Consider the following 27,464-nt stretch of genomic DNA (forward strand, 5'->3'; position numbering starts at 1 on the left):
GGGCATTCCGTCCCTGCATCATCGGGTTCACATTCTGCAAACCACTTGTTCAAGTCGATGGAACTTGGCTGTATGGGAAATACAAAGGATCGTTACTGATGGCGGTTGCACAAGATGGCAATTCAAATATTTTCCCAATAGCCTTTGCATTGGTGGAAGGAGAAACGGCTGCTGCTTGGAGTTTCTTCCTTAAGAATCTTCGAACGCACGTGACTCCACAAGCTGGCATCTGCGTGATTTCTGACAGGCACGCTTCAATAGACAGTGCATACAATAATCCAGCAAATGGTTGGCATGACCCCCCGTCTACCCATGTCTACTGCATAAGGCATATTGCTCAAAATTTTATGCGGGAGTTCAAGGATAACTTCTTGAAGCAACATTTGATAAACGCGGGGTATGCATTAAACCAACCTGGATTCCAATACTATCGCCGGGAAATAGTGTTGGCAAATTCTGATGCAGGAAGGTGGATCGATAATATCGACAGAGCGAAGTGGACTAGATCATACGACGATGGGGTGAGGTGGGGCCACATGACAACAAATCTTGTGGAATCAATGAACGGCGTGTTTAAGGGCATACGTAACCTCCCGGTAACCGCATTGGTGAGTGCGACCTATTTTCGGATGGCAACGTTGTTCGTAACAAGAGGCAGGCGCTGGAATGAAGTGTTGCAGACGAGTCAAGTATATAGTGATGCCTGCATGAAGTTTATGAGGCAGGAATCTGCCAAAGCCAGCAGCCATCGGGTTACGGAATTCGACCGCCATGGCCACACTTTTAGTGTCAAGGAAACAATTGACCACAACCAAGGGCTGCCCAGACAAGAGTATAGGGTCCTAATACCAGACCGTTGGTGCGACTGTGGTCAATTTCAGGCCTATCGTATGCCTTGTTCCCATGTCATTGCAGCGTGTTCACACAGCCACTTCGATGCATTATCGCTAGTGTCTCCAATCTACAAAGTTGCAACATTGCTCAATGTATACGACAATCCCTTTCCGGTGGTAGCATTGGAGGCGTATTGGCCAGAGTATGACGGGGAAATTGTTTGGCACAACGAATCGATGCGGCGGAATAAAAGTGGTCGCCCAAATAGCAGGCGCATTAGAACTGAAATGGACGTCGCAGAGAAAATGCAGAGGAAGTGTAGCATATGTAGACAACTAGGGCATAATAAGAACAAATGTCCATATCGTGGATCTAGTTCCACAACTTAGTTTTCACTTTCATAAATCTGTGTATCAAAATCATTTTAAATTAAAGTTTACTTTTTATTCCAAATAGAAGATGACACTTGAACAACAAACACAAACATCTAACATTACAACACCAATTACTAAAACAAAAACAAATACTGGAACAAAAACAAGTACTAAAACAAGAACAAGTACTAGAACAATAACAAATACAACAACAACATGACAAACAACCATTAAAATCTAAGAAATTACAACAGTTAACACTATGTCGTCTGATCCATGCATCATTTGGATGCAATCAATGTCGCTTTCAACTTCAACCCACCAACGTATCGTTTCTCCAGTTTCAAATGAGAACCTTGTTCTAAGCCTCTGAATCCTTCTGATGACTTCACCAGGTTGGTAATCTCCCTCTAACCAAGACATCAAGGACCTTTTTAGTTGGTCCAACGAACGGATGTTCCAAAATTTCATCTCCATTGGAGGTTTCAAAGGCGAGAAAATAACATGCCCATCCCTTTTTAAGATTACTGGTTCAGGATCCGGGCGCCTTGATGATGTTCGCTGCCATGACGACGGTCTTGGGGATGCCATGAACTCAACTTGATACAGAAAGTGATAGGAAACAGTGGTGAAGAAAATGCAAGGAAATAACACTTTATTTATAGGAAAAGATCTGGGTTGTACACCAGTCTACCTAACCCTAATTACTGTCGCACTTGATTACTTAATCTTATAGGGAATTAGGGTTTCAATTAGGTCATAACTACCAAACTCTAATTATAACCGATCAATAAACCCTAATTATAATTGATAAATTAACCTTAACATGATTAACCCTAATTCTTCCAAAAAAATTTAAATAATAATAATTACTTATAAATTAAATTAGTATATATATAAATTAATATATATATATATATATATATATATATATATATATATATATATATATATATATATATCTTGTAAATAATTTTATTTATATATATGTGTTAATATAAATTAATATAATTTAGAAAAAATATAAATTCATAAATTAAAAAAAAAAAACATATTTAAAAAAAAAATTAAAAATTAAAAATAAAAAATTTAAAGGGTAGGCGCCACTCCTAGTGGCGACTTGCCCTACCCTTTAAGGGTAGGCGCCAACTAGGGTGGCGCCTATGTACAAAATTAGGGCAAAAATTGCTCAATTTTGTAATTTTTTAGAAAAAATGGATATTTTTGAAATTTTTTTAAAAATTCGTGTTAGGAGTTCATTTTATTATCATGATTCATCACTTAAAAAAAAGATAATATGAATCCTTTAATATTATGTTAGTCAAATTTAATCCATAGGTAAATGTAATATTGTCATGAAATGTCGCGTGGCTTAGAACAATTTTCTGACGAATTTAAGATGGAAAAATTTATTATTAAAAATGTTTTATTAGTGTATAACATGAGTTTGGATATGCTTTAATTCTTGAAATTCAGTCCATATCCCGTTCCTTTAATCGATGGGTGAAACGTGGAAATGAAATTTTAATGGCTAGGATTTTAAATTTTGGAAATCAAGATGTTTTAATTATTAAAAAAAATACAATTCGATTTCTATTCTTTCCCTTCTTCTCCATCTAAAATTAGACAATTCATTTTCGTTGTGACTTAGTCACCTTTTTGTTTTCCTTACTTAGTTGCTCAACCATTACCTTGTAGTTGTCTCTGTTATGTCCTCATCTTTTCCTCTTGTTCTCACCTCTATGCTAATAACGGCTTCTCACTGTTTTATGTTTGTATTGTGTTACTTTTCCGCCCCTTTCTTATGATCTGAAACTTTATCTCTCATTTTTTAATTTTATTTTCTTCCTTTTCAGTTTTAGACTCAACATATGAAATTAGTTTATCACAAGAAAGATTGTGATGAAAGATTGTCATGAAAGACGGTTCATGTAATGGGTTTTTCAAAGATGCAACTTAAAAAATTTAGAGGGATGTAAACATGTAATGAAAATAGATAAAAATGATTGTAATGAAAAAAAAACATTTGTAAAATGGCATTACGTGGAATTTGCGGGTTCTCAAGGCAGTGTTACAGTTGTACATGGTGTTGCTAAGGCAAGGTGCTTTTAGATAATGAAGGATGAGTTATTCCAAAAATGAAAAAAAAAGTGTGTTTTGTTTTCTTTTTAGTTAAAGAAACTGACTTTAAAATGATAAAATATCAATCACTAGACTACTTGACAAAAAAATTGACTTTAAAACATTTAATATGAACCATTGAATTTTTTGTATTTGTGTGTCAAAGATCTATAAATAAAACTAGATAACTAGACAAATTAACAAATAAAAGGGATATAGACTCACATAACATATGATATTGTATACATCTCTCGAGTGTCAACGAAGGCGTTCTGAATAATTGTGGGTGTCCACCTTATTCTTGTTGTAACTTTTATGTCAAGACTACTTTGTCACAAATTTTGCTCACATTAACTACATTGGATGGTGGTTACATCATATTAATGTATTTCTTCTTACCATTGATCAAAGTCTTGTACCTCATAATTGTGAAACTTTTCTTATTGGTAGGGAGCACAATGTTGGTTAGCCTCTTATTTCTTCTATAAGATGAGGACTTCCCATCTATTTTTCTTTATCTTTATTACTATTATTAGAAACTATGATACCTTTATTTTGTCTTTCTATTTTGGATTAAAAAATTTCAGATAGTTGAAAAGATATAACCAATGGGAAGCATCCACAAGACAAAAATGTCAGATAGAAACTCATTTCCTTTAGACTTTTAAGCAAGCAACAATCATAATCATCCAAGCAATTAATAAGAAGACCAAATGGCATCAAATAAAGATAGCCAAACATCCAAGCAATTAGTCTTCAATGTCTTCAAATGTATCAGATGAAAATCCCTTGAAACATTCTCACAGAGACAAGCATCAAATAATGTCAATAAGATAAAAAAATAACAGCTTAAGCACAGAGACAAAGTATAACAGAGAAACCAAAGAGTTTTCAAGACTTGTATCAGATGAATGATATTGTCCAAGAAAGGTCTCAGAATGATGGCATTGACCAACTCTCCATAGCACATAGATGTTGCCTACTCTAAGTCCAAAAATTCAGATCAAGTCTCAGATAGAGGTCCAACAGTCCACCAATGTATTTTTTAGGGTTTCTTGTTCTATTAAGTATTTTAAGGTCCTAAGACCATAAACAAGGCAAAATCACAAGCACACAGTATAATACAAACACAAAATATGGCTTAAGTGACCAAAGTAAAAATGACTGAAACATAAACAAGTTGCATGAAATATAAATGACAAATGGATGATAAAGTACATAAATTTAAATTGCATTAAAGTCAATGGAATTAAAATAAAGTCAAATACAAAAGATATTAGTCAATGTTAGTGGAAGAAGAGAATGGTTTAAGCCTTTTTTTAGAGAACACTAAACCATCCACTCACAAACATGAAGATATGAACCTAGACACCAATCATGAGAAAGGCTCCAACTTGGATAAATCAACAAGTATGCCACTAACTCTCACAAATGGAAAAGAGGTTAAATCTTAACACAATACCATGAGGAATAGGAGACTCTTAATCTCACTTACAAAAATGTTATGCCTTTTGGGACAAATTTAGCTCTATGTTAAGCAATCGTAATTGGACTTATGTAGAAGTCACAACCATCTGAGGTCGGGCAATAATAATATTGGTGTTAATGCATGCTAGAGACATGGTACAAAGAACCAAGCTCCTAAAGCATATCACACACAAAAATAAAAGGGGATTAACCTATCTCAATCAGGCTCATGTTGATTCATCTGACACAAGATGATTGATGAATCAACTAGCATTTGATTTTTAGAGAAATCATTGGCCAATGAGAGATTGGGGAAGAAGGAGATGAATAAGAAGAAATGAAGTGAAAAGAATCCCAAATTGATCAAGGGATGAACTTCATTTGATCAATACCATCCATTTATTTTGAGGGATGAAGTTCCAACTCCATCAACCCCCTAAATCCAATGGTATTGATCAAATGGATGTCCAATTCAACCAAGGTCAAGACCAAACAGAAGATGAGTCAATCAAAAGGCTCAACACAATTTTTAAAACAATGAAACAATTTAAATTCAATTTTTAAATGATTAAAGATGCATTTTAAAAGATGAAAAATCTAAAATCCCTTCAAATCACCAAATAAATGGCCAAGGGATTTATAGGTCAAATAAGGTCAAAGGACCCTAGACTATTTTTTTTTGGCATTTTTGAAAAGTCGGAAGTATTTAAAATCAATTAAAAACAAGCCAAAAATCATTAAATTCACTAAAAAAATCAAATTCAATCCAAAATATAATTTTAATTCAGAAAATGAAAGAGGAAATTATTTGATTTTTTTTTGGTGAAAGTCCCATATTTTTTGGATTAATATTGAATTTATAATGAATTTAACAAGAAAATGGTATTTAAAATATTAAAACAGAAAATCAATTAAATCAAAAAACAAGGGCCATCAGATCTTCCTCATTAATTGAGGTGGCATATCTGATGACCAACACGCGCTATCCACCGTGTTCCAAAGTCAACGCACATACACACGTGGTAATCAAAATGGAGGGACATAATTAGAACATGGACCAAGGATCAGATGGCCTGGATACTGGCAGCGCACCACTAGAGCCCTAGCTCCGGTCATCTTCTCCGGTCACCCTTACCAGACTGGTCCAACCAAAATATTCATAAAAATGAAAGGACCATACACTATTTTGAAGAGAAAAATGTCAGGATTTCGAATCTGACCTCCATTTTCTCCAATTCTCACTATATAGAAAGATATGTGGAATTGAAAAATGAGGTATGCAAACTGAGTTGCTTCGATTCAACCTCAAAATAACTCAATCTTGTTGTCTACATTGGTAGGACTTCAGTCAACCACAAATCAAGTAAAATTATGGAGAAATAAGAGAGAATCAGAGACTTGAAAATCTGGAATTCTTCTTGGCTTTGCTTCCTCTTGCTTGCAGGATTCTTCTTGGCTTGATCTCGATGCAATTCTTCTTGGCTTTTCTTCCTCTTGCTTGCAGGAGATGATTAGAACATAAATGGAGGTGAACCCTTGGAGTTTTAGCTCACAAACAGAATTTGAACTAAAACTCAATTTCAAAGAAATCTTCAAGGTTATTATTTCAATGGAGGTTAGGGGAATTGCAGGGCAGAGTTTGGACAAGGGTCCTCCAATGTTGAGGCAATGAAAATGTATTTATAGGCTCTTGAATTCATTTCTACACCATTTAAAAAATTGGCCAAAAATAGAAAGTTGTATGCATTGGTGCATGCGTGTGCATTTAGGCCCAAAAAATTATACGATCCACTTCCAATTCATGCACAATTGATGCTGAAGTCATAACATGGAAGCATGCAAAGGAGAATAACATTTGAGTTCAAAAATTGCCAAAATAAACCATCCAAAGGAACCATGCACAAGTCCCTCAATTTTGATCCAAATGCAATGATCTTGGATTATTTGGAAAGCTAGCATGAAAGGGAACAACTTTGATGTTGGAAAGTTTTCCATTTGAAGCTTGGACCATGATGAATTCTGAACTTGAAGTTGGAGGAATCAAACATACTTGAAAATTTTCTAAGTTAAAAGTCAAATGACCCCTTTTTCCACCTTGAATAACTTTTGCTATGAGCTTCAAATGACTTTGGTTACTTCTACAAAGTTGTAACCCTTTTAATTATATTAAATTTGGTCACAAATTTGACACTATTTAGATCTTTCATGATGGAGTTATGTATCTTAGAAGTTGAGGAAAAATGTTTGTTCAATGACAATGGCCAAAATGGACCTATAATGTTTCCTCATGGCACATGCCCTTGCAAGTGGAATTTTACATTCTAAAAGAAACAAAGTTGGATAATAAGTCTTGAAATTGATAATTAAACTTGGATCATATTTATATCATAAAAAACGAGCAAGTTATGGTTCTTGGAAGTTGACTTTCCATCTAGGGCATAGACAAAATGACATATAATCGTTCACCATAAAAAATGACTTTACAAGAAACATTAGATATAGATGCCAACATGAAAGTTGTTTTTAATGTCATAAAGAGTAAATTTTATTTTGGAATCATTTTCATATGACAAAAATTGTAGGAGATAGGGTATAGGGAACCCTAGATTTGATCAGTTGACTTTTCTGGTCAACCTCCTTGAACCAACTTGCAAACTTGAAGTTCTTTTTCTCTTTGGGGATCATGGAAGATAATATATTCTTATTATGAAGTTCAATGAAGTATCCCATGATATCTTTGATCAAATATTGAAGAAACTTGCTGAGGAAGTCACACAAGATATCCAAATGAATTAGGGCTTCCTTGACAAACATACTTCAAACTTTTGATGAACTCTTGATCAAAGTAACAAATGAAGAACATAGGGATCCATATATGATTCTTAAAACTCAATGGAACTTCGCTTTGCTTGATTCCTTGCACTGAGGGTCTCAAACCCTAGTTGTGAGCTTGATAAGGCACAGGTGGATGTACACACTACCTACAAAAGAAATAAAGCTACACTAGACATATTTTTGGTATTTTGGTTAGTAAACAATGAAAATAATGTATGATACAATCAAATATGCTTGGTGATCTCTCCCAATACAAACCCAATGAATGAAGGGTAAGGAGGATACCAAAGTGTGATCCCAATGCTAATGCAAGTATGATGAGATGTCATGAGGGATCTTAGGGTCAAAATTGAGGTCTTACACGTACGTATGTCCGCACATCAATAGGGGAAACCCCTTTCTCTCTTGTGTATGGCATGGAAGCAGTGCTCCTTGTAGAGGTGGAGACCCCATCAATGCGAGTCTTGATAAAATCAAATTTGTCTGAGGTTGAATGGTGTAAGAGAAGATATGATCAATTGAATTTAGTTGAAGAGAAAAGAATGACAGATTTGTGTCATGACTAATTATACCAAAAGAGAATGAAGAAAGCATTTGACAAGAATGTTTGAACCCGTGTATTTAGAGAAGGTGACCTTGTACTTAAGAAGATCTTGTCTTTCAACATTGATTCTAGGAGTAAGTGGACTCCTAATTATGAAGGCCCATATGTTGTTAAGAGAGTTTTCTCCGGTGGTGCATTGATTCTTACAACTATGGATGGTGAGGAGCTCCCTCGTCCTGTGAATGCCGATGTAGTCAAGAAATACTCCGTCTAAAAAAAGAACAACTCACTAAGTTGAAAACCTGAAAGGGCGGCTTAGGAAAGAATGAACGTCTCGGTGGATTGAGAACCCGTAAGGACGGTCCATGCAAAAGTTAGAGACATAAAGAGAAAGTAATAATCCCGGTAGATTGACCTGAAACTGAAATTTAGGCAAAAGTTAGGGATTATGGCAAGTAACTGCATTAGGCCAGACCTGATCGTTTGAAGCAACATTGTCTATCACAGGTTCCTATTAAGTCATCCTCAACCGAAGTCCAAAGCATAGTGGAATTCAAAGTTGTTAGGGAGAATAATGGTCATTGGATTTCAATGTAGCCATTTCCATGTATTTACCATTTTTCAGATTTGTAACGATCCATGGAGTCATGCCCTTAGCAGACTACCATTCTATCAATAAAATTTGAGCCTTTTGCCCATTTGTTTGTTATTCTTATTTTGTTTCAGTTTACGAAATTTCATTTATTTTTTATGATAATTTTTGAAACAAATATATATATATATATATATATATATATATATATATATATATATATATATATATATATATATATATATATATATATATATATATATATATATATATATATATTGAAAATATTTTTGAAAATTCACAAAAAAATATGTATTTTCCTCGACTTGTGAATACAAAAGAGGAACGTTAATAGCAATCTCAAGGATGGTAAGATCCTGAAGAATGGAATTCAGTGACTTCCCCAGGACGAATTTTCTTTTGTTATATGTATACCAGTCTCCACAACATCATATTGCAAGAATGGTAGAATCCTTAACGAATCTCTGCCAGCATCTCCACCTTGTTGAGATTAGTCGAGTATCCGGTTGTACTGTGTTATCAGTATCACACCCTTTGTGCTTGTTTTGTAAGCATAATCATACTCATGTGCATAACATCATGATGTTTATTTGTGCATTTTTCATTTCTCGATACTTCCCCCCGCTCTTTTGAACTTTTCTCCCCACAGAGTATGTGTGTCCTCTCTCCAATAGAGTGTCGACTTAAAGCAGAAAGAGTTTATCCTTTCTAATTCCCCACTAAGTCTGATCTTCATGGAAGGTTTTGCTTCAGTTTTCCTTCCCAGTTCATTATCTGGATGGGATTAATCCCCAGTTGAGTTTATTTCCTCATTGGTTGAAGTCCTATATGACCACTTCTCTTCAGTTTGTTCACGGGTTGAACTTTAGTCCCCTCTGATTGGTTACCTTTGTAAAGTTACCACTTAGCTGGTAGTTGGTAATCATTATGTTTGGGCTTATTACCTTTGTTAAGTTATCACTCGGCTGATAGTAAGTAATAGTTCCTTTTACCTCTGATTGGTTACCTTTGTTAAGTTACCATTTGGTTGATAGTTGGTAATCATTTTGTGTAGGCTTATTACCTTTGTTAATCTATCACACGACTGATAGTAGGTAATAGTTCCTTTTACCTCTTATTACCTTTGTTAATCTATCACACGACTGATAGTAGGTAATAGTTCCTTTTACCTCTGATTGGTTATCTTTGTTAAGTTATCACTTGGCTGGTAGTTGGTAATCATTCTGTTTTAGCTTATTACCTTTGTTAAGCTATGACTCGTCTGATAGTAGATAATAGTTCCTCTTGCCTTTGATTGGTTGCCTTTGTTAAGTTACCACTTGGCTGATAGTTGATAATCATTCTGTTTGGGCTTATTACCTTTGTTAAGGTATCACTCGGCTGATAGTAGGTAATAGTTCCTTTTACCTCTGATTGGTTACCTTTATTAAGTTACCACCTGGCTAGTAGTTGGTAATCATTATGTTTGAACTTATTACCTTTGTTAAGCTATCACATGGCTGATAGTTAGGTAATTTCCTCCCCTAGTGGAGTCAAATTTCCCCCTTTTGACGATTCTTTCCCCGATGGAGCCTTGCCTTGCTAAGTCTTCCCCGTTGGGTCTTTGTTGTGGTTGTTCTCTAACTATACATTAGTTTCTTTCCAAATGTTGGTTATTCCCGAGTCTTTTCTTTTCCCTGCAGAACTTTTTTTGTCCCCAGTCAGGTCCCCCTGTGGAAACTGTTATTCCCCACAGAGATCCTAGTTTGCATTCATATCATATCATAAGTATTTTGTGGTATCTTAGGGCAAAAAATTGGGGCTTTGATAGCACACAAACAAGATCACATTTTGGTCCTCCCTTATCATCTTTGGGTTTGCTTTTTGCAGGGATCACCAAGCACCTATTTGTTGGTGTTTTACCTTTGTGTTTACATGATTAATTGCTTATCTAACCACTAATCAAAATAGCAAAAATATGTTTTATTTTCCTTAAGTTTATTTTGCAAGATAGGGCTTTTCAATCAAGAGCATCTCAAAGTTTTGTTGCTTACTTCTCAAGGAAAGTCAAAGGTTCATGTGTTTCTTTCCATGCCTTCTTCAACAAGCAACTTCAAGTTTTAAGCAATTTAATTAAGAGGCAATTAAGGACACCTTATTTTGAGTTCATATAATCACCCATGTGCTTTGAAATGCAAGGAAAGTCCAAGTACACAAGTTTGTTCTAAGGGGTTTGACCCAAAAGTCAACATTTGGAGTCAAGGTTCCAAGGATCACAACTCGTTCAACTATCACTATTTTTGAATGCTTCTTTTTGTATATAACCCTTCTCAACATCCTCTACAACTTCTCTTTATATGACAAGAGCCAATTATGCTTGGAGGAACATCAAAAGTTTGGAGACATTATAGGTCATTTGTGGACTTCGTGAAATTTGACATATTTTCAAGTGACTTTTCCTCAACTTTCAAGGATTGTAACTTCTTCAATTTTCAACATTTGAGGCTGATTCTTTTGCAAAATGTCATTTGTGATGCCCTCTACAAGTTTTCTTCAAGGATCAATGTCAGAATATGCTTGGAAGACCATGTAACTCATTGAGACATTACATGTCATTTTCATCCATGAAACACTTGAATTTTTCATGCCAACTTTAACATGCCATAACTTTGTGCTCAAGCATCCAAATGCAATATTTCTTGGCACATTATAATATTTGCCATGATGTCAACATATTGTAAAAAGAATGAGATCAAAAAACCTCTTGAGTAGGATGCCCCATTAGATTGAACAAGGGCTAGTTCATTTTGAACAAAAACATGTTTCAACAATAACCAATAATAATAATAAACTCCAAATAGCCAAAACACCATGTTAAATAAATAAATCCAACTAAATTGTCACATATGCAGAAGTTAACGTTTTTTCCACAAAATTTAACAGAAATGATAAATTAAACTAACGAAATAATTTTTAAGGACTAACGTATAACATTTTTTTAGATAAAAAACTATAGTAAAAAACATTAAATTAAATTAAAAGACTAAAACATATATTAAACTACGATTTAATTTACCTAAACCCTTATCTACCATTATCTTCAACAAACAATTATATCTACTTATAATTATCTAAATCATATAAACTATACTCAACCACCAATAATTATCTCCATAATACATAAATTATACTCAACCATCCATAATTATATATTTAAAATTTATTCCATTATTCATTTATCTGCAATCAGATTTGGTCTATATTACCATTAACAACCATTGGTAAACAACAAAACAAAAATATGAGCTATACATTTGTTTGCCGCTGTTACTACAAAAGAAAGAAAAAGTCACGAAGTCTCCTAGACATACTCCGCAATTCCACTGAAAAAACCCAAACGATGAATTTTACAAAAGTAATTAATTATTGTAAAAAAATTAATTAATTACTCCTTATAGATAGATAATGTACTTTTAATCATTGCTTACCATTTTGTTTCGTCCTCACTGATTCAACCGCATTGTCGTTTAATACTTCACACAAACGAAACGCACTAAAATTCAACTTCTCCTTTTGGAACTTTCCCAATCTTTTTCCGGTCAATTTTCCCGCGGTTTCTTCAACGTCCGGCGTAATCTCCGATCCTCCGACCACCGCATGTACGTATCTCGGTTTCGATCTCTCTTACCTTTTACTTCCCGAATGTTTGCATCGCTATGATTTCTCAACTTTTATTTTCCATGTTACGTTGATCGAATTAGGGTTTCAGTGTGTGATTCTAGATCCCTAGGTTCCAAATCTGTTTTTCAAAATTCGGTTTCCGTTACTTATTTATGTTTTGGTTGATCGTGAATTGAACAGAAGGAGTAGAAAATTGTGAACTATGAGTAACGTGTTCGAGGGATACGAACGCCAGTACTGCGAACTTTCAGCTAATCTATCCAAAAAGTGCACTGCGGCTACTGCCCTTAATGGAGGTACTTTTTTGTTGTTGTTACTTTTTCATCAAGTTTTGTTATGCAATTGATGCTTCCGGGTTTCTGATTATGATTATAATGAATCTCCAAAGCGAGACCCTTCTACAATGAAGGCTACTCCAATTGTTTTCTTCGAATGATTGTGTTTCTATTCCTATTTTGTCTTGCATAAGCATAAGCACTCATCCAGCCTAACATTCTCATATTTCCAACACTAGGTTTACCTTCGTGTAGGTTCTATATCGTCCAGCATTTAGTTTTACACGGCATCATAGGTCTAATAGCTATGCAGGAAGCTGAAAGAAAATTTTCTATCACAAACAACACCTGTGAAGTATTTATCCATTTCGTCCATCTTTTTTTTTTTTATAATAAATTTTATGGCCGACACTTCTCTCGTTTCCCTTGTGACTTTGTAAAATGGATTAGAGGTGCTTCAGATGTGATCCTTGTGCTTTGTAAAATGGATTAGATGTGCTTCAGATGTGATACTTACACTACTTTATGTTCTCATATTTTTATCTCCACATTAGGATCTGTATTAGTTTATTTCTACTTGGGCAAATTGCTTGTTTCTAAGGCTTGTGAGTAGAGTTCCTTTACAATCCACATGGTTTGGCATGTCACATTTGTTCTTGACTAAAGGGATTAAAGTACTCCTTCATTCACTTAATTTGTTGATGTCCCTCCTTGTTTTTTTCCTCTTCTTGAATGGGTGGTTGAAGCATTCTAATGCGTTCATCATAACGTAAATTCTAATACTCATTTTATGCGACAAGGGTGACTTACTAGCAATCCCTATGAATTCAAACATACTCATGAAATAATATGTTAATTCTTGAAGCAATAACTATAGGAAAAATCAAACTTATGATTTTTCTTGGAATAACATATATTTAATGATAATTGCCATTTTCTGTTTAATCTGCAGAGCAAAAGAAACAAAAAGTTTCTGAAATAAAGACTGGAATTGATGAAGCAGAAGCTTTGGTACTTTTTTTCTTTCTTTTGGAAAGCTGGCTTTTCTCTTTCTTTCTTGTAGACTGGGATTTCAATATAGTTGTTTTAATGAATTTGTAGATTCGAAAAATGGACCTTGAGGCAAGAAGTTTGCAGCCAAATATCAAGGGTGTACTTCTTGCTAAGTTGCGGGAGTATAAATCAGATCTAAACAACCTTAAAAGTGAAATTAAGAAAATTGTATCTGGAAACTTGAATCCATCTGCACGGGATGAGTTGTTGGAATCAGGCATGGCAGATGCTATAACGGTATGATTCATTTTCTAACATTCTTTTTTTATGCTCTCATAACTGATTTATAATGCTGTGAAAATACTATGAGGAAACAATCTGATGATCCCCTTTCTTTGTGATTGCATTAGGCATCAGCTGATCAGAGAACAAGATTAATGACATCAACTGAGAGATTGAACAAGACTGGTGAACGGGTTAAGGATAGTAGGAGAACAATGCTGGAAACCGAAGAGCTGGGTGTTTCTATTCTCCAAGATTTGCATTCACAGCGACAATCTCTATTGCATGCTCATAACACGGTAAACTTTTCTATTTCTTGTTTATGATTATGACGTGTTTCTGGTTCAACTAGAACATACTCTGTATCTTACCTGAGTTATACTGGAAATTTCATGGGAACTTCATCTTTCTAATTTTTTTATGTTTACATGCCAACTATCTAGTAGCAGTTGTTGGTTCTATTTCTTATATCTTAATTTTCTGCATCCGGTCTTCCTTTAAAATTATTGTTAGAAATGAAAAACCACTCTTCTCTACTCAACAACTTAAGTTTTTGGAGTTGTTGGTTCCTAAAATCGTTTCCGAGTTCATATTAATGTTTGATTTCCATGGTTATTCTTCTAAATAAATAAAAAAGTTCAGTTTTAGTTCTAGGCATGTTGGGCATATTGGTTATTCATGTTTTAGATCCAAAAGGATATACGAGGTAACATATTATTGTTCACTGTGTTTCTTACCTCTTAATTAATAGCTTACTTTATGTATAGTTGCATCATGACTAATATTAACTCATTGCTTTTAAACTTTGAGCATCAATATTAACCGTTCTTTTCTCCGAATCATAGTGGTGAAAGTATCCCTTTGATTTACTGATGCTTATATGCCCACATGCAGCTTCATGGAGTGGATGATAACATAGGAAAGAGCAAGAGAATTATGACAAACATGTCAAGAAGGATGAACAAGAACAAATGGATCATTGGCTGCATTGTGCTTGTCCTGGTTGTTGCTATCATCGCGATCCTATACTTCAAACTTGTTAAATAGCCAAATGCCACCTTTCCTCATACTGGTTCATAAATATCACAAGATTCAGTGATATTTTTTTGTTTCCCTTTGTCTTATTCTGATTTGTGAGTGGGCAGAAAATGATGTTGCATTGTGCAGTGTTGCAAGCTAACTTGGTTTCTTTCAAGGGAGACAGCATTCACTCGCGTCTTATGCCGGGGTTGTAATGTATGAAATTTGTATTTTTTGACCTATTGTTGCATGATTTTAATCATGAAACCAGAATTCTTTGTGGCCATACTGTTTGAATTTAACCGATATTTGCCTTTAATTTATCTGAGTAAGTAATGTTGCTACTTGACACAGTGCTGCATGTAAATCCACTGCTTACAATGTTGTATTAAATCCATCATGTAACAATTTCAAGGCATGCTGATAAAACTTTAACCTGGTTCTCAGAATAGGCTGTAGAGAAGAATCTCTAAAGAAGCAGCTGGGAACATGCAAGAATAGGCTGTAGAGAAGAATCTCTAAAGAAGCAGCTGGGAACATGCATAAGAACAGGGCCGTCCCAATCAATTTGGGGGTCCTGTTCTATTTTAAAATTAGATATTTAATAGATGAAAACACAACAAATTAAAAAAAATATTTTTTATTTTATTTTAAATAAAATTAAATATATAGAAACAAAGATGATAAAAAATACTATGTGAAATTTGATTTATTGAAGTTTAGTTATTCGCGTCTTTTTTCTCTTACCTTCTTTGATTTATAAAAAAAAGTTCATACCATTTAATAAAAGAAAAAATTCTTTCAACAATTTCCACAATATTAATAATGAAAGGTTTTATTTAATAAACAATCAACAATGTAAAATTATAAATTTTCAAAGTCTCACAATTACTATTTCACATTTATTAATGTAGTGATTCACAATGATACAAAAATATAAATATTTTTAAAATTATATCTCAAAAATTTTCATAGATCTATAAAATATATTAATAAAAGAAAAAAAATTAATTAGGTTAATTGCGATATTAAATTTTAAATAAATTTAAATGTAATTTATTTAGATTATAGGCCGCTGGATAGGATATACTTCAATATATTAATAAAAGAAAATAATTATTAAATTAATTTCAACATTAAATTAAATTTAAAAATAATATGGTGGTATTTTTTTATAAAAGTAAAAATATACATAAAAGGTAACAACAAGGAATTGAACCCAGGTTGTATTACTATAAAAAATAATATTACCATCGTTAGGCTACACTACAACTATATATTAAAATGGAATTAGTGATATATATTCGTTAGTCTTATATTTACATTGACCCTATCTATCAAATTCGGGATCCTAAAAAATCGGAAGCCCTGTACGATAGCACTACTCGCACCCCATAGAACCGCCCCTGCATATGAAATACTCTTGGACTATGTTTTGCCAATTCAATTATTCCAACAAGGAATTGAGAAGATCCTGAGAATCTTGCTTTGCTCTACATTAAATCTGGTTGTGTTACTGGGTGTTGAGAATAAATAGAAGGCTAAATAAATTTTTGGTCTTTATAAAATCAATTAAATCCTTAATAAAATATGATTTTTATTTCTAGTAAAACTTAATTCATTTTTAGTCTCAAAATTCAAATAATTTATCCTTTTAGGTAAGTGATAATAAATTACTTAAACAAATACTCATAAATTACTTAAACCAAACATTTTTATTTTTGGCGGAAATGAGTTGGTCAGAGTCAAAGACAACCAATTTTCAAAGTGCTTCCTTATCGTATCTCGCTTTTCGTTTCCGCTCTCTTCTCCGACAATGCGCACGCGCCACAGCTCTCCGCCCCGGCAAGCAACTCCACGCCGCCGTAATCGTCACCGGCCTTCTTTCTTCTCCAAACCTTTTTCTCCCCAACGTGCTTCTTCATCTATATGCATCATGCTCTCTCCCTTCACACGCCCGTAAACTGTTTGATGAAATTCCTCACTCGCATAAGGACTCGGTAGATTACACCGCTCTCATTCGTCGCTGTTCTCCCTTTGAATCCCTCAAACTGTTCCTCCAAATGCGTCAGCTAGGTCTTCCTTTTGATGGGGTAGCCATGGTTTGTGCCCTTAATGCTAGTGCAAGACTTGGGGACCCCAAAGTTGGGTCTCAAATGCATGTTGGTGTGGTGAAGTTCGGGTTTGAGAAGTTTGAAAAGGTGTGCAATGCTTTGATGAACGTGTATGTCAAGTTTGGGCTTTTGGGTGAGGCTAGAAAGGTGTTTGAAGAGATTGAAGTTCCTAGTGTTGTGTCATGGAGTTGTTTTTTGGAAGGTTTGGTGAAATGGGAGAGTGTGGAGAGTGGGAGGGTTGTATTTGATGAAATGCCTGAGAGGAATGAAGTTGCTTGGACTGTTATGATTGCTGGTTATGTTGGGAATGGATATACAAAAGAAGCGTTATCACTTATGAAAGAAATGGTTTTTGGGTGTGAGTTTGGGTTGAATTGTGTTACCTTATGTTCTGTTTTGTCAGCTTGTTCTCAATCTGGTGATGTGTGTGTGGGTAGGTGGGTTCATGCTTATGTTGTTAAGGAAATGGGGTTGGATTTTGATGTTATGGTGGGGACTAGTTTGGTTGATATGTATTCAAAATGTGGAAGGATAAATGCTGCATTGATGGTGTTTAGGAATATGTTAAAGAGGAATGTGGTGGCTTGGAATGCCATGCTTGGGGGGTTGGCAATGCATGGGATGGGAAAAGTTGCGTTGGATATATTTCCTTCCATGGTGGAAGAAGTGAAACCTGATGGTGTGACTTTTATGGCCTTGTTAAGTGCTTGTAGCCATTCAGGTTTTGTTGAAAAGGGTTGGAAATATTTTCATGATCTTGAGTCTGTTTATGGGATCAAGCCAGAAATCGAGCATTATGCTTGCATGGTAGGTATTCTCGGTCGAGCTGGACGTTTAGAAGAAGCTGAAACTTTTGTGAAGAAGATGCCAATTCCTCCAAATGAGGTTGTTTTAGGGTCCCTTCTTGGTTCTTGTTTTGCACATGGTAAGTTGCAGCTAGGGGAAAAGATTATGAGAGAGTTGGTTGAGATGAATCCTCTCAACACCGAGTATCATATCGTGCTTTCCAACATGTATGCATTGTCTGGAAAAGTAGAAAAGGCGAATTCGCTTAGGCAGGTTCTTAAGAAAAGCGGTATTAGAAAAGTTCCGGGAACGAGTTCCATATATGTTGACGGCACACTTCACCAGTTCATTGCAGGGGATAAGTCACACGCAAGAACTTCAGAAATTTACATGAAGTTAGATGAGATGATTTGCAAATTGAGGTTGGGTGGCTATGTTCCAAATACAAGTTGTCAAGTTTTGTTTGGTTGTTCCAATAGAGATGATTGTAGTGAAGCATTGGAGGAGGTAGAACAAGTGTTGTTCACTCATAGTGAGAAGCTGGCACTGTGTTTTGGCCTAATGAGCACACCATCTGGTTCTCCTTTACATATTTTCAAGAACCTGAGGATATGCCTAGACTGTCATTCTGCTATTAAGATTGCCTCTGATATATACAAACGTGAAATTGTTGTCCGAGACCGTTATCGTTTTCATACTTTCATGCATGGTTCTTGTTCTTGCTCTGATTATTGGTGAATCTTTTTCACATATTTAATGTACACTAAGATTTCTTATTTTATACATTGTTTGTGGTTGATACACAATACATAGAATAGTGAGGAATTTACTGTAATATCATTTGAATTACATAAATTACATTCTTATTATTCAATCTAGTTTCTTATTTTAATACATGCAAGTCTCGTAAACTACAGTTGTATATATATTGATTCTGAAATGAAAATTCACAAGGGGGATGTAGCTCAAATGGTAGAGCGCTCGCTTTGCATGCGAGAGGCACGGGGTTCGATCCCCCGCATCTCCAAGTTTTTATTTTCACGTTATAATAGTTTTAGTTTCTTCTTTTCATTGTAACTAGCTTCAAAAAATAAAAATCATGTTGGATAACAATGGAACAAGAAAACAAAAATGTCTTAATTGCACCAAAACCTCACGCTACATATTTATTGGCAAATCATTATTGCTTCCCAAACATGCTAACTTTGAATTATTCAAGCTTTGTTAAGTCCTAATCATACATGTATTTAAAGAATTAATTAATTAATTACAGTTAATCAGGACTAATTTACAGATGAAAAATGAATGACATTATTATGATCCATCAATTCAATTGATGAACAACATGTTTACTTTAGATTGAATTCTTCTTCTTGGAATTGTATCTCTTGAAACTGTTATAATCTGCCAACAATTTACCATGAAATTCCTTCTTCATTTCATTCCACATTGTTTGAAAAACCTGTTAAATCAAATTAACCAATCAAAAACATGTTTAATTAAAAGTTAATACATATGAAGAAACATAAACAAACCATCTAACCAATTCTAATGCATCTTGTAAGACATGTTCAGGAACAAAAACCATTGCTGGTGAAACAATAAAGCTTATCTTCATCTCCATTTGATTCTTGAGCCAACTACGTTTTCCTCTTCTTTCCGGATGTATAGTACCTCTTACATCTAAGCTAAAATGGTAAGGATCATTGTAAAAGCTATTCAGTCCTTGAAGCTCCCATCTCACCTGAAATATTTAATCCGTAAGTACAAACATATTTTACACTGTCATATATACTCATCAAACATCATTAAAAAAATGTTTGATTTATGTATATGTTGTAGAAAAATGAAAGTGCTTACAAAGTGAAGCTCAAGAACTTTGGTAATATGATTAGGAATATGAGGTGGATAATCTTCACCATTAGACTTGAATCTTAACCTTACATCTGCTGTTGGCTCAACATTCAAGAATAAGCATTGTATTGGAGGCATTTTAACTCTCCATTCTTCCTACATAAAAACACACACAATAGATTCACACACTCACGCAGTTACCACATTAGTAGCCGTTGAATCGTCGAGATCAGACACTTCAAATTTTAAATTTAGTACTTTTGTCTTTAAAAAAACTCCGTCTCTTATAAAATCTGGACGGTCTGATCTTGATCCAATGATAACCGGCCTGATGACACACATAGTTCATTACAAAATACCTCATTGAGTTGTTTAGTTCTTCCTTTGTCGGGAAACACTGCTCTGAAAACCCTGACCTTATCATCCATATATTGATCAAAAGAAGCCTACAAAGAAAATCACAAAAATCATTTTTAGAAACATTGGTTTTTGAATTGGAAGATGAAGATAGTAAGGATGAAAACTCTGATATACCCCTGGCAATTCATTAAGAGGAACATTAACAGTGGTTCTATAATTGAATGAGGAAGTTTTTTCATTCCTAATCACTCTATATGAAGCTGTTTTTGTATGGAAATGACTACTTAACCTATGTTTTTTTAGGACTAATAAGGGTAGCTTAGGAACCATAAGCATGCTTGCCATAATATTAATTTGATTGATGCAATAATCAAATGTTAGGCTTTTATAAAATTTCCTTAACAGGACTAGGTATATTATTGCGTGCACACTATTCTCCATTTGTTCTTATATACATAAAAAAAAAATTAAAAAAAGTTGAAATGCTTAATATTTAGGTGAACTATAAACTATACTGTAACAAGATATTTTAGATTTGATTGGCCATTAGTCACTATTTCTATACGTGTCTTTTTAAGCAACTTCGGTTGGATAAGTTTGCAATTTTATTTTCTTGACTGTTCTCAATTATTGTTATAATAAAAGTGTAATATTGATATAGTACATGGGGCAAAGCTTAATTTTACTAAAGCAAGTCGAAATCAATGGTTAATTTGTTTTAATCCTAGGATAAAAAGGTTAATTTGTATATACTTTTAGTGGCTCTTTTTAAAGTACTTCCCATGTAAATCAAACATTATTTCATATAAATAGTTTGTTAAGATTTTTTAGAATTAGTTATGGGTTGTTTGGTTTACATTAATACATCTCTTTGATAGCTGACTTGTACTTACAAGTTTGGTATATATGTCTTTGGGATACACCTGTCTTTCAATAAATGGTTGCGTGTAGACAACAAAAGTATAGGATTTAGGATTCCTTAATTTGTTATGTAGTGTCAAGAATAGGCCGTCAACCCAACACATATGGAGACAATATTAACTTCAAATAAATTTTAAAATTATTTTATACAAGACCTTTGTATTGAGATTTTTAATATAGAACTTGCCATAATTTTAAAATTATTTTATACAAGACCTTTGTATTTGAGATTTTTAATATAGAAAATTAGAAGTTATTTTGAGTTGGAAAAAATTGATGATGCGTTTGTAAAGTCTATTATAGAAGGTCTTTGTATGATTGTGGAAGTCTCCGATGGACATAAGAATGTTCTTGTAAGATTAACACTCAAATGTTCAAGATATTGAAGTCAAAGAGAAAAAATCTGCAAGCATGTAATGAAACGTACCTCTATCTGACGCGAAATCATAGTTATATATGAACTACAATTAGAATCGCCCCGGTGAATGCAGTGTCTGGGAGATAGGAATATTAGATGGATTTCAACGATTGAGATGAGTGAAAGGTCTGACTTCTGTGTGTGGGTCCTTAGTTAGGTACACCTATTTGTCATTCTTTGTTCACGACATTATGAATTGGGCATTTATACTGGGTGAGTCTTGTTGTATCGTTTTAGCCGGTCTAGAACAATTGTCCCCTAAGTTCTAACTATCGATACAAATGTATGATTATTGTCGGTACTCCAAATGCGTTCTTCCCCTCATGAGTGTCTCTTCTCGCATATGAGGTTCATACTTATAAATTATTTTGAAGTAGGTATACGTTTAATGATTCAACACCGCGACGACTACAATAATGTTGTCCCTACTTTGACATTCTTTTTCCATCTATTCAATATTCAACAAATTTTGGCCAAATCAGACCGGGTCAATGGTTGATCTCGTTTAGCCAAGGCAAGAAGATGTTTGAAGTATACATATATATTCTCAAGAATTTGAAGAACCGTATTACCTAGCAACCAATCTTAGCCGTAGTGCTCATGAAAATATTTATGAAGTTCAGGCCAGATCGCCTTCAAGACATGGCGGCAAATTTCTAGTGTTTTAGTGACAAAACCATTTTTTGGTATAACTATGATCGTATACATATTATCCTAGACACCTATCTCAAGAAGAAAAATATTTGAAGACAAAGTTCACCATCTTCTAGAAATATCTTGGCTTTGTTAGAGATGTGAGATCTTCTGGTGCGAGTCCTCAAAAACAGAAGAAGCGGTATGTCGAAACTCATCTGCCGATGACTTTTCCATAAGTGTATTTATAGTGTCGTTGTAATAAAAAGATATCGAATCCATATGGACCACTATTTAACAAAACAATATTTATGCAAGTTTAGAAAGTAAAAAGGGGGGGGGGGGGTGTGTTAGAGTTTTAATGCGAAAAATAAAAGTGGATCTGAAAAAATGTGAAAGCAGTCACGTTTTGTATATGTTGCACCCCAAAATTTGCCCTCCCATTTTCATCTTTTCATTCAACCTTTAACTTGAGAATCATTTGCATACACTTACGTTTCATTTATGTGCATCAATCATTCATTCATACATGGTGGCTGATCAATATGGATTCAAGGTTCTTGGATTGCAAAGCTAGGGTTTGGGTGTGAATGAAACCCTAGAGGCATGACTTGGGTGTTCATATGATCATAGGGGGTGTAAAACCCTAATGTCTTGATCTTTGGGGCATGAATTCAACAAGGTTCCATCATTGTAATCTTGAAGGGTCTCAAACCCTAATTTCTTGATGTTTTAGTTGTAAAGCTTCATGATTGTTCCTTAGGTCTTATCTGGACTTCTAAACCCTGGTTAGGGATCATATATGTTGAAGACTTGATGGGGAAGCATCCTAATCCATTCAAAGGGCTTGATTAAAAGACATGCTATTGAAACCCTAATTTTAAATGCTTGAAGGCTTATGTTAGTAAGGATTGACTTAGAATCATCTTAGTTTGATTGAAATCCTAGCCCATTGGGGGAAGACTCTTGCCCTACATCATGCCAACTAAACATACACATCTTCCTGGTTCTTTCATCCATACAATTTACAATCATTTCAAAAGACCAATCCAATAATGAAACATCCTAAGTTCATTCTAAGCTAATCACTAACATCAAGATGTTTCAACATATTCAGTTCAAAATGGAAGGGATTATTCACAAGGGATGTTACACCATGACACCAAGGTACAAGACAAATGCTAAACCTAAAGTCTGGCCAATATAGAATGCTAAGGGCCACAAAAAGAACCGTGCCACCACTCTGCATTATCAACAAAAGTCAGTACATGGAAAAGCTGCTAACATGATGACATTTTCCAACAGATCATGCCTATCAGGTTCAAACTGAGTATGTGGCCACAAGGATGACGTGGATCTGTGTATTTAGCACCTTCACGAAAGAGGAATTCATCACTCTTGCTCTGCAGTGGATGGAAGCCTGTGACTTGTCCTCTAGTAGCAACAATAGTTCATCAATATTAGACCTGCAAAACAATGGACATCAACAAGATCCAGTACCCAACATTAAGTTTCATTTTCATGTCAAACAGGATGCATCAAAACCATAGAAAATAGCAAGTCAAATCAATGGTGTAGACATGTTTACATTGCATAGCAGACCAAGGAGAATGCAATCCTGAGCAAGAAAGACAATTGGCATGAATGTCATCATCATCTTGTATCCAGTCCTGGAATCAGTCACAACCATACCATAACAAGGCCAAGCAACATACATAAACATCAACTTAGAATGCTAACCATAGACAACATCAAACATATCATCAAATCCATTCCTACAATGCTTCAAAACAAGCACATCAACAACTAACGTACAAGCTTGATTTATTAGGTGACTTCAGTAAAGTAACATATATGGCAGACATGGAATTTGCAAAAAGCCTCAATCAGTGTTAAACCTGTTTGTGAAAATTGAATTACACCATAACAACAAGACTCATGGGCAAGACCTGTAGCATCACATTCAATCAAACCACCAAGCCAAACATTACAAAGCAAGGCCTACACATGAAGTACAATGTGATAAACCACTTGCAGGAACTCACCAACCTCACCATGACTTGCTGCATCAATACATATCTGCCTTGAACTTATAGTCGTGCCCACACATCATGACCTGCAACAACACCCAATCAACCTTGACACATCACCATCATCATGAACATGATGCAACTTGGAACATTAGCATGGCATACAAAAACTCAATGCATAGTTTAAATGTTCAATCCACTAATAGTCAGTTTAACTAACATTTTACTAACAGAGCAATGACAGTTTCAACTAATTCTATGATGGGTTCTTATATGAATATGTGAGTGACAATGAATTTATGAATAGAATAGTGAAAGAATGCCGTAATTGTATTATTGCGGATGAACAATTATATAGAAATATCAATGAAGAAAATAACAAACTGATAGAGAATATCTATCAGCCCCTAAGCACACAGTGCTTCCCTTACCAAGATGGTGATCCTTAACCCTAATAGAATAATTAGATACCTACTTCCCTCCCTTCCTTTCCTATTTTATAGACACAAACTTAGTTGATTATTCTCTTCTCTATTTTATCGTAACAAACTCCTATAATTATTATAATCAACTCCCATAATTATAGTAACAAACTCCTATAATTATTGCCTCTATTCTTTTACTCCTTGACCCCTTCTTCTAGTATAGACCCTAGGTCCATAGTTAAGGCCCACCTCGTCATCCATATCTCTATCAACACCTCCCTCCTTAAACCCAGCCTTGTCCTCAAGGCTAAATTCAGGAAATTGTCCCCTCAGATAAGTATCATCTTCCCAAGTCACATCATCCAAAGACTTATTCTTCCATTGAATGAGACTCTGTGGAACAGTCACACCTGCCTGTACTGTCAGCCTTGTACCCAACACCTTGTCAGGATAGATGTCATCAGTACCAACAACCTCCAGTTCTTTAGGAAGTTCTCATTGCTTCTTCCTGTAACTTCTTTCTCCGTCTTCGTCTTCCTCATTCAATTCATTCTCTACATCTTTAACAATTCGCATTATCTGCATCCGTGTCAAAGGATTCAGAGTGCGAACACGCCTTCTAATTGGAGGTTTCAATCCACTCATGAAATAACCTAAATATAGCTCCTCCGACAATCTCCCCACTTGTGATGACAGTAACTCAAATGGCTCAACATATTCTTCCACGTTGCTAGTTTGACGCAAGGTGGATAACTTCCCAAATGGATTTCCTAATCGACGACCGCTGTAACGCGCGATCAACGATTTCGTCAATTTCTCCCAGGACAGATCGTCCTCTGTTTCCATGAGTAAGTTGAACCAATGGATTGTTGCACCCTACATTCTCAGTCGAGCCAATTTCACCCGCCTCGCATCCGATGTATTCTAAACATCGAAGTAAATTTCAGCTCGTATGATCCACGCCACCGGATCACCCCCTTCGAACAAAGGAAGTTTCACCTTCTTCCCAGCAAGACGTGATTCGCTCTTTGACAAATCACCCACAGATGGCTCTGCTTCCAGTGTTCTCTTACCAGTCTGTTTGCTTAATTCAGTTAATAGCACACTCTGTTGTTGCATCTGCAGAGCCAGCCCCTACAGAGTCGTTGTTACATTCTCCATCTGTTTCTCCAAAGCTTCAACCCGGTCTCCCATCTTAGGTTGCCTTGGCATCTACAATCTCTGTTGGTAGGGTTTTTCGATCCGGTAGGTCGGACCAATTGATGGGTTCTTATATGAATATGTGAGTGACAATGAATTTATGAATAGAATAGTGAAAGAATGCCATAATTGTATTATTGCGGATGAACAATTACATAGAAATAGCAATGAAGAAAATAACAAACTGATAGAGAATATCTATCAGCCCCTAAGCACACAGTGCTTCCCTCACCAAGATGGTGATCCTTAACCCTAATAGAATAATTAGATACCTACTTCCCTCCCTTCCTTTCCTATTTTATAGACACAAACTTAGTTATTATTCTCTTCCCTATTTTATCGTAACAAACTCCTATAATTATTATAATCAACTCCCATAATTATAGTAACAAACTTCATATAATTATTGCCTTTATTCTTTTACTCCTTAACCCCTTCTTCTAGTATAGACCCTAGGTCCATAGTTAAGGCCCACCTCGCCATCCATATCTCTATCATTCTCCTTTGGAATTAACTAATTGAGCACCACTACCAGCTAACCTAACTAACAAGTGTCACCTCAGCAAACTAACATCTCAATGCCAATTCACTGCCTAGGGATCCATATTGGAATCAGTTACTAAATAACTAACCACTTGCCTCGAATTCTAATTCCACAATTGAACTTCACTAACCCTTAAGCTGCCCTAAAATCTGACCTAACTACCTGCCCCATTTTGTTACAAGCTATGAGCCCTATAAATCAAATCTCTCCCTCTCTCTCTCTCTCTCTCTCTCTCTCTCTCTCTCACACACACACACACACACACACACATCTAAAAGGATTGATCATAATACCAAAAATCTTAACCTTTCAACTCTCACTTGGAGAATTTTTGATCTCACTCTGTTTTGCTCAATCTCGATCCTCGCCCTCTCTCACTCAAAAAGCTTTATTCCAGAACTTCATTGAAGCTTCACCTTGAAGCTTCAAGAAGAGTGAGTTAAGTCTTTCAACACTCTCGGTTCAATCATATCACAAAAGATATTTGGAAGAAGAAGTGAAAGTAGAAGAACTAGACATCAAGGAAAGAGCCAAAATCGTGAATATTACCTGTTGTTCAAGTGATTTTCCCATCGCTTCTTCGTCTTATCCGATTCAACACTTCACTGGAGCAATTCTCAGCTTCGGAGGTGGGTTCATCTTCACCATTTCATCGCAATCAAGTTCTCATGCTGTAGCTCGCATCAAGGCGATTCAAAGCCCTAATAGTTGTGTCTCTGAATCTTATCCTTTGCTATGTAATTTATGGTTGAATTTCTAGGGTTATTGCTTTCTTTAGTCCTATTTTGAGGTTAGATCCATATTTGGTTGAAATGGAAGGCGGATTCGAATTGAGGAGGTGAAAGTGCTTCCAATGGAGTATCTGGTTTATATTTCTGGTGGCCACCGCCGCTGAAAGCGATTTTCGACGCGGTGGCCCATGGTGGTCCACGGCGGATGTTAATATGAGTTGAATTAAAGATTGACGCGTTTATTTTGAATTTAATTTCATCCCACATGCATGTTGACTTGGAAGCTGATGAATACACCATGCTCAAAATTCATTTACATTCTTTGGACGGGCTTACTGCATTGAGCCTAAGTTGTTTCATCACTATCACTCCAGATTCAGTTTTGAACCCCCCTGTTTGAAGCCATTTCCATTGGGCTTCTGAATCAGGC

The 27,464-nt window shown here is 35.1% G+C and overlaps 3 protein-coding genes and 1 non-coding gene across 4 annotated transcripts; 3 read left to right on the forward strand and 1 right to left on the reverse strand.

The window, feature by feature from the left end:
* Positions 1 to 12,135: 12,135 nt before the first annotated feature.
* On the forward strand, positions 12,136 to 15,337 carry LOC127121932 (vesicle transport v-SNARE 13). Its single transcript, XM_051052358.1, has 6 exons — positions 12,136 to 12,426; positions 12,629 to 12,744; positions 13,676 to 13,734; positions 13,825 to 14,013; positions 14,127 to 14,297; positions 14,893 to 15,337. Exons 2-6 carry the CDS (start codon positions 12,651 to 12,653, stop codon positions 15,043 to 15,045), a joined length of 666 nt encoding a protein of 221 aa, XP_050908315.1. The 5' UTR covers positions 12,136 to 12,426; positions 12,629 to 12,650; the 3' UTR covers positions 15,046 to 15,337.
* Positions 15,338 to 16,715: 1,378 nt separating this feature from the next.
* Positions 16,716 to 18,753, forward strand: LOC127121921 (pentatricopeptide repeat-containing protein At5g15340, mitochondrial). The gene has a single exon (XM_051052348.1). The coding sequence runs from the start codon at positions 16,749 to 16,751 to the stop codon at positions 18,654 to 18,656; it is 1,908 nt and encodes a 635-aa protein (XP_050908305.1). The 5' UTR covers positions 16,716 to 16,748; the 3' UTR covers positions 18,657 to 18,753.
* A 119-nt stretch (positions 18,754 to 18,872) lies between these two features.
* TRNAA-UGC (transfer RNA alanine (anticodon UGC)) lies at positions 18,873 to 18,945 on the forward strand. Its single transcript has one exon. It is a non-coding gene; the product is annotated as a tRNA-Ala (tRNA).
* Positions 18,946 to 19,033: 88 nt separating this feature from the next.
* LOC127121928 (uncharacterized) lies at positions 19,034 to 20,552 on the reverse strand. The gene is made up of 5 exons (XM_051052355.1): positions 20,307 to 20,552; positions 20,132 to 20,218; positions 19,779 to 19,928; positions 19,462 to 19,662; positions 19,034 to 19,380 (listed from the first exon to the last, which is right to left on the reverse strand). Exons 1-5 carry the CDS (start codon positions 20,475 to 20,477, stop codon positions 19,273 to 19,275), a joined length of 717 nt encoding a protein of 238 aa, XP_050908312.1. The 5' UTR covers positions 20,478 to 20,552; the 3' UTR covers positions 19,034 to 19,272.
* Between the last annotated feature and the right edge of the window lie 6,912 nt (positions 20,553 to 27,464).

The sequence above is a fragment of the Lathyrus oleraceus genome, chromosome 1 (assembly GCF_024323335.1).
Source record: "Lathyrus oleraceus cultivar Zhongwan6 chromosome 1, CAAS_Psat_ZW6_1.0, whole genome shotgun sequence".
In the NCBI taxonomy this organism is placed as follows: Eukaryota; Viridiplantae; Streptophyta; class Magnoliopsida; order Fabales; family Fabaceae; genus Lathyrus; species Lathyrus oleraceus.

Coding starts and splice junctions, on each gene's coding strand:
- LOC127121932 (XM_051052358.1), top strand. CDS start 12,651: ATGAGTAACGTGTTCGAGGGATACGAACGCCAGTACTGCGAACTTTCA. Junction 13,735..13,824: donor TTGATGAAGCAGAAGCTTTG/GTACTTTTTTTC, acceptor ATGAATTTGTAG/ATTCGAAAAATGGACCTTGA. Junction 14,298..14,892: donor TATTGCATGCTCATAACACG/GTAAACTTTTCT, acceptor GCCCACATGCAG/CTTCATGGAGTGGATGATAA.
- LOC127121921 (XM_051052348.1), top strand. CDS start 16,749: ATGAGTTGGTCAGAGTCAAAGACAACCAATTTTCAAAGTGCTTCCTTA.
- LOC127121928 (XM_051052355.1), bottom strand. CDS start 20,477: ATGGCAAGCATGCTTATGGTTCCTAAGCTACCCTTATTAGTCCTAAAA. Junction 20,219..20,306: donor CTCTTAATGAATTGCCAGGG/GTATATCAGAGT, acceptor TTTTCTTTGTAG/GCTTCTTTTGATCAATATAT. Junction 19,381..19,461: donor TACAAGATGCATTAGAATTG/GTTAGATGGTTT, acceptor TTGATTTAACAG/GTTTTTCAAACAATGTGGAA.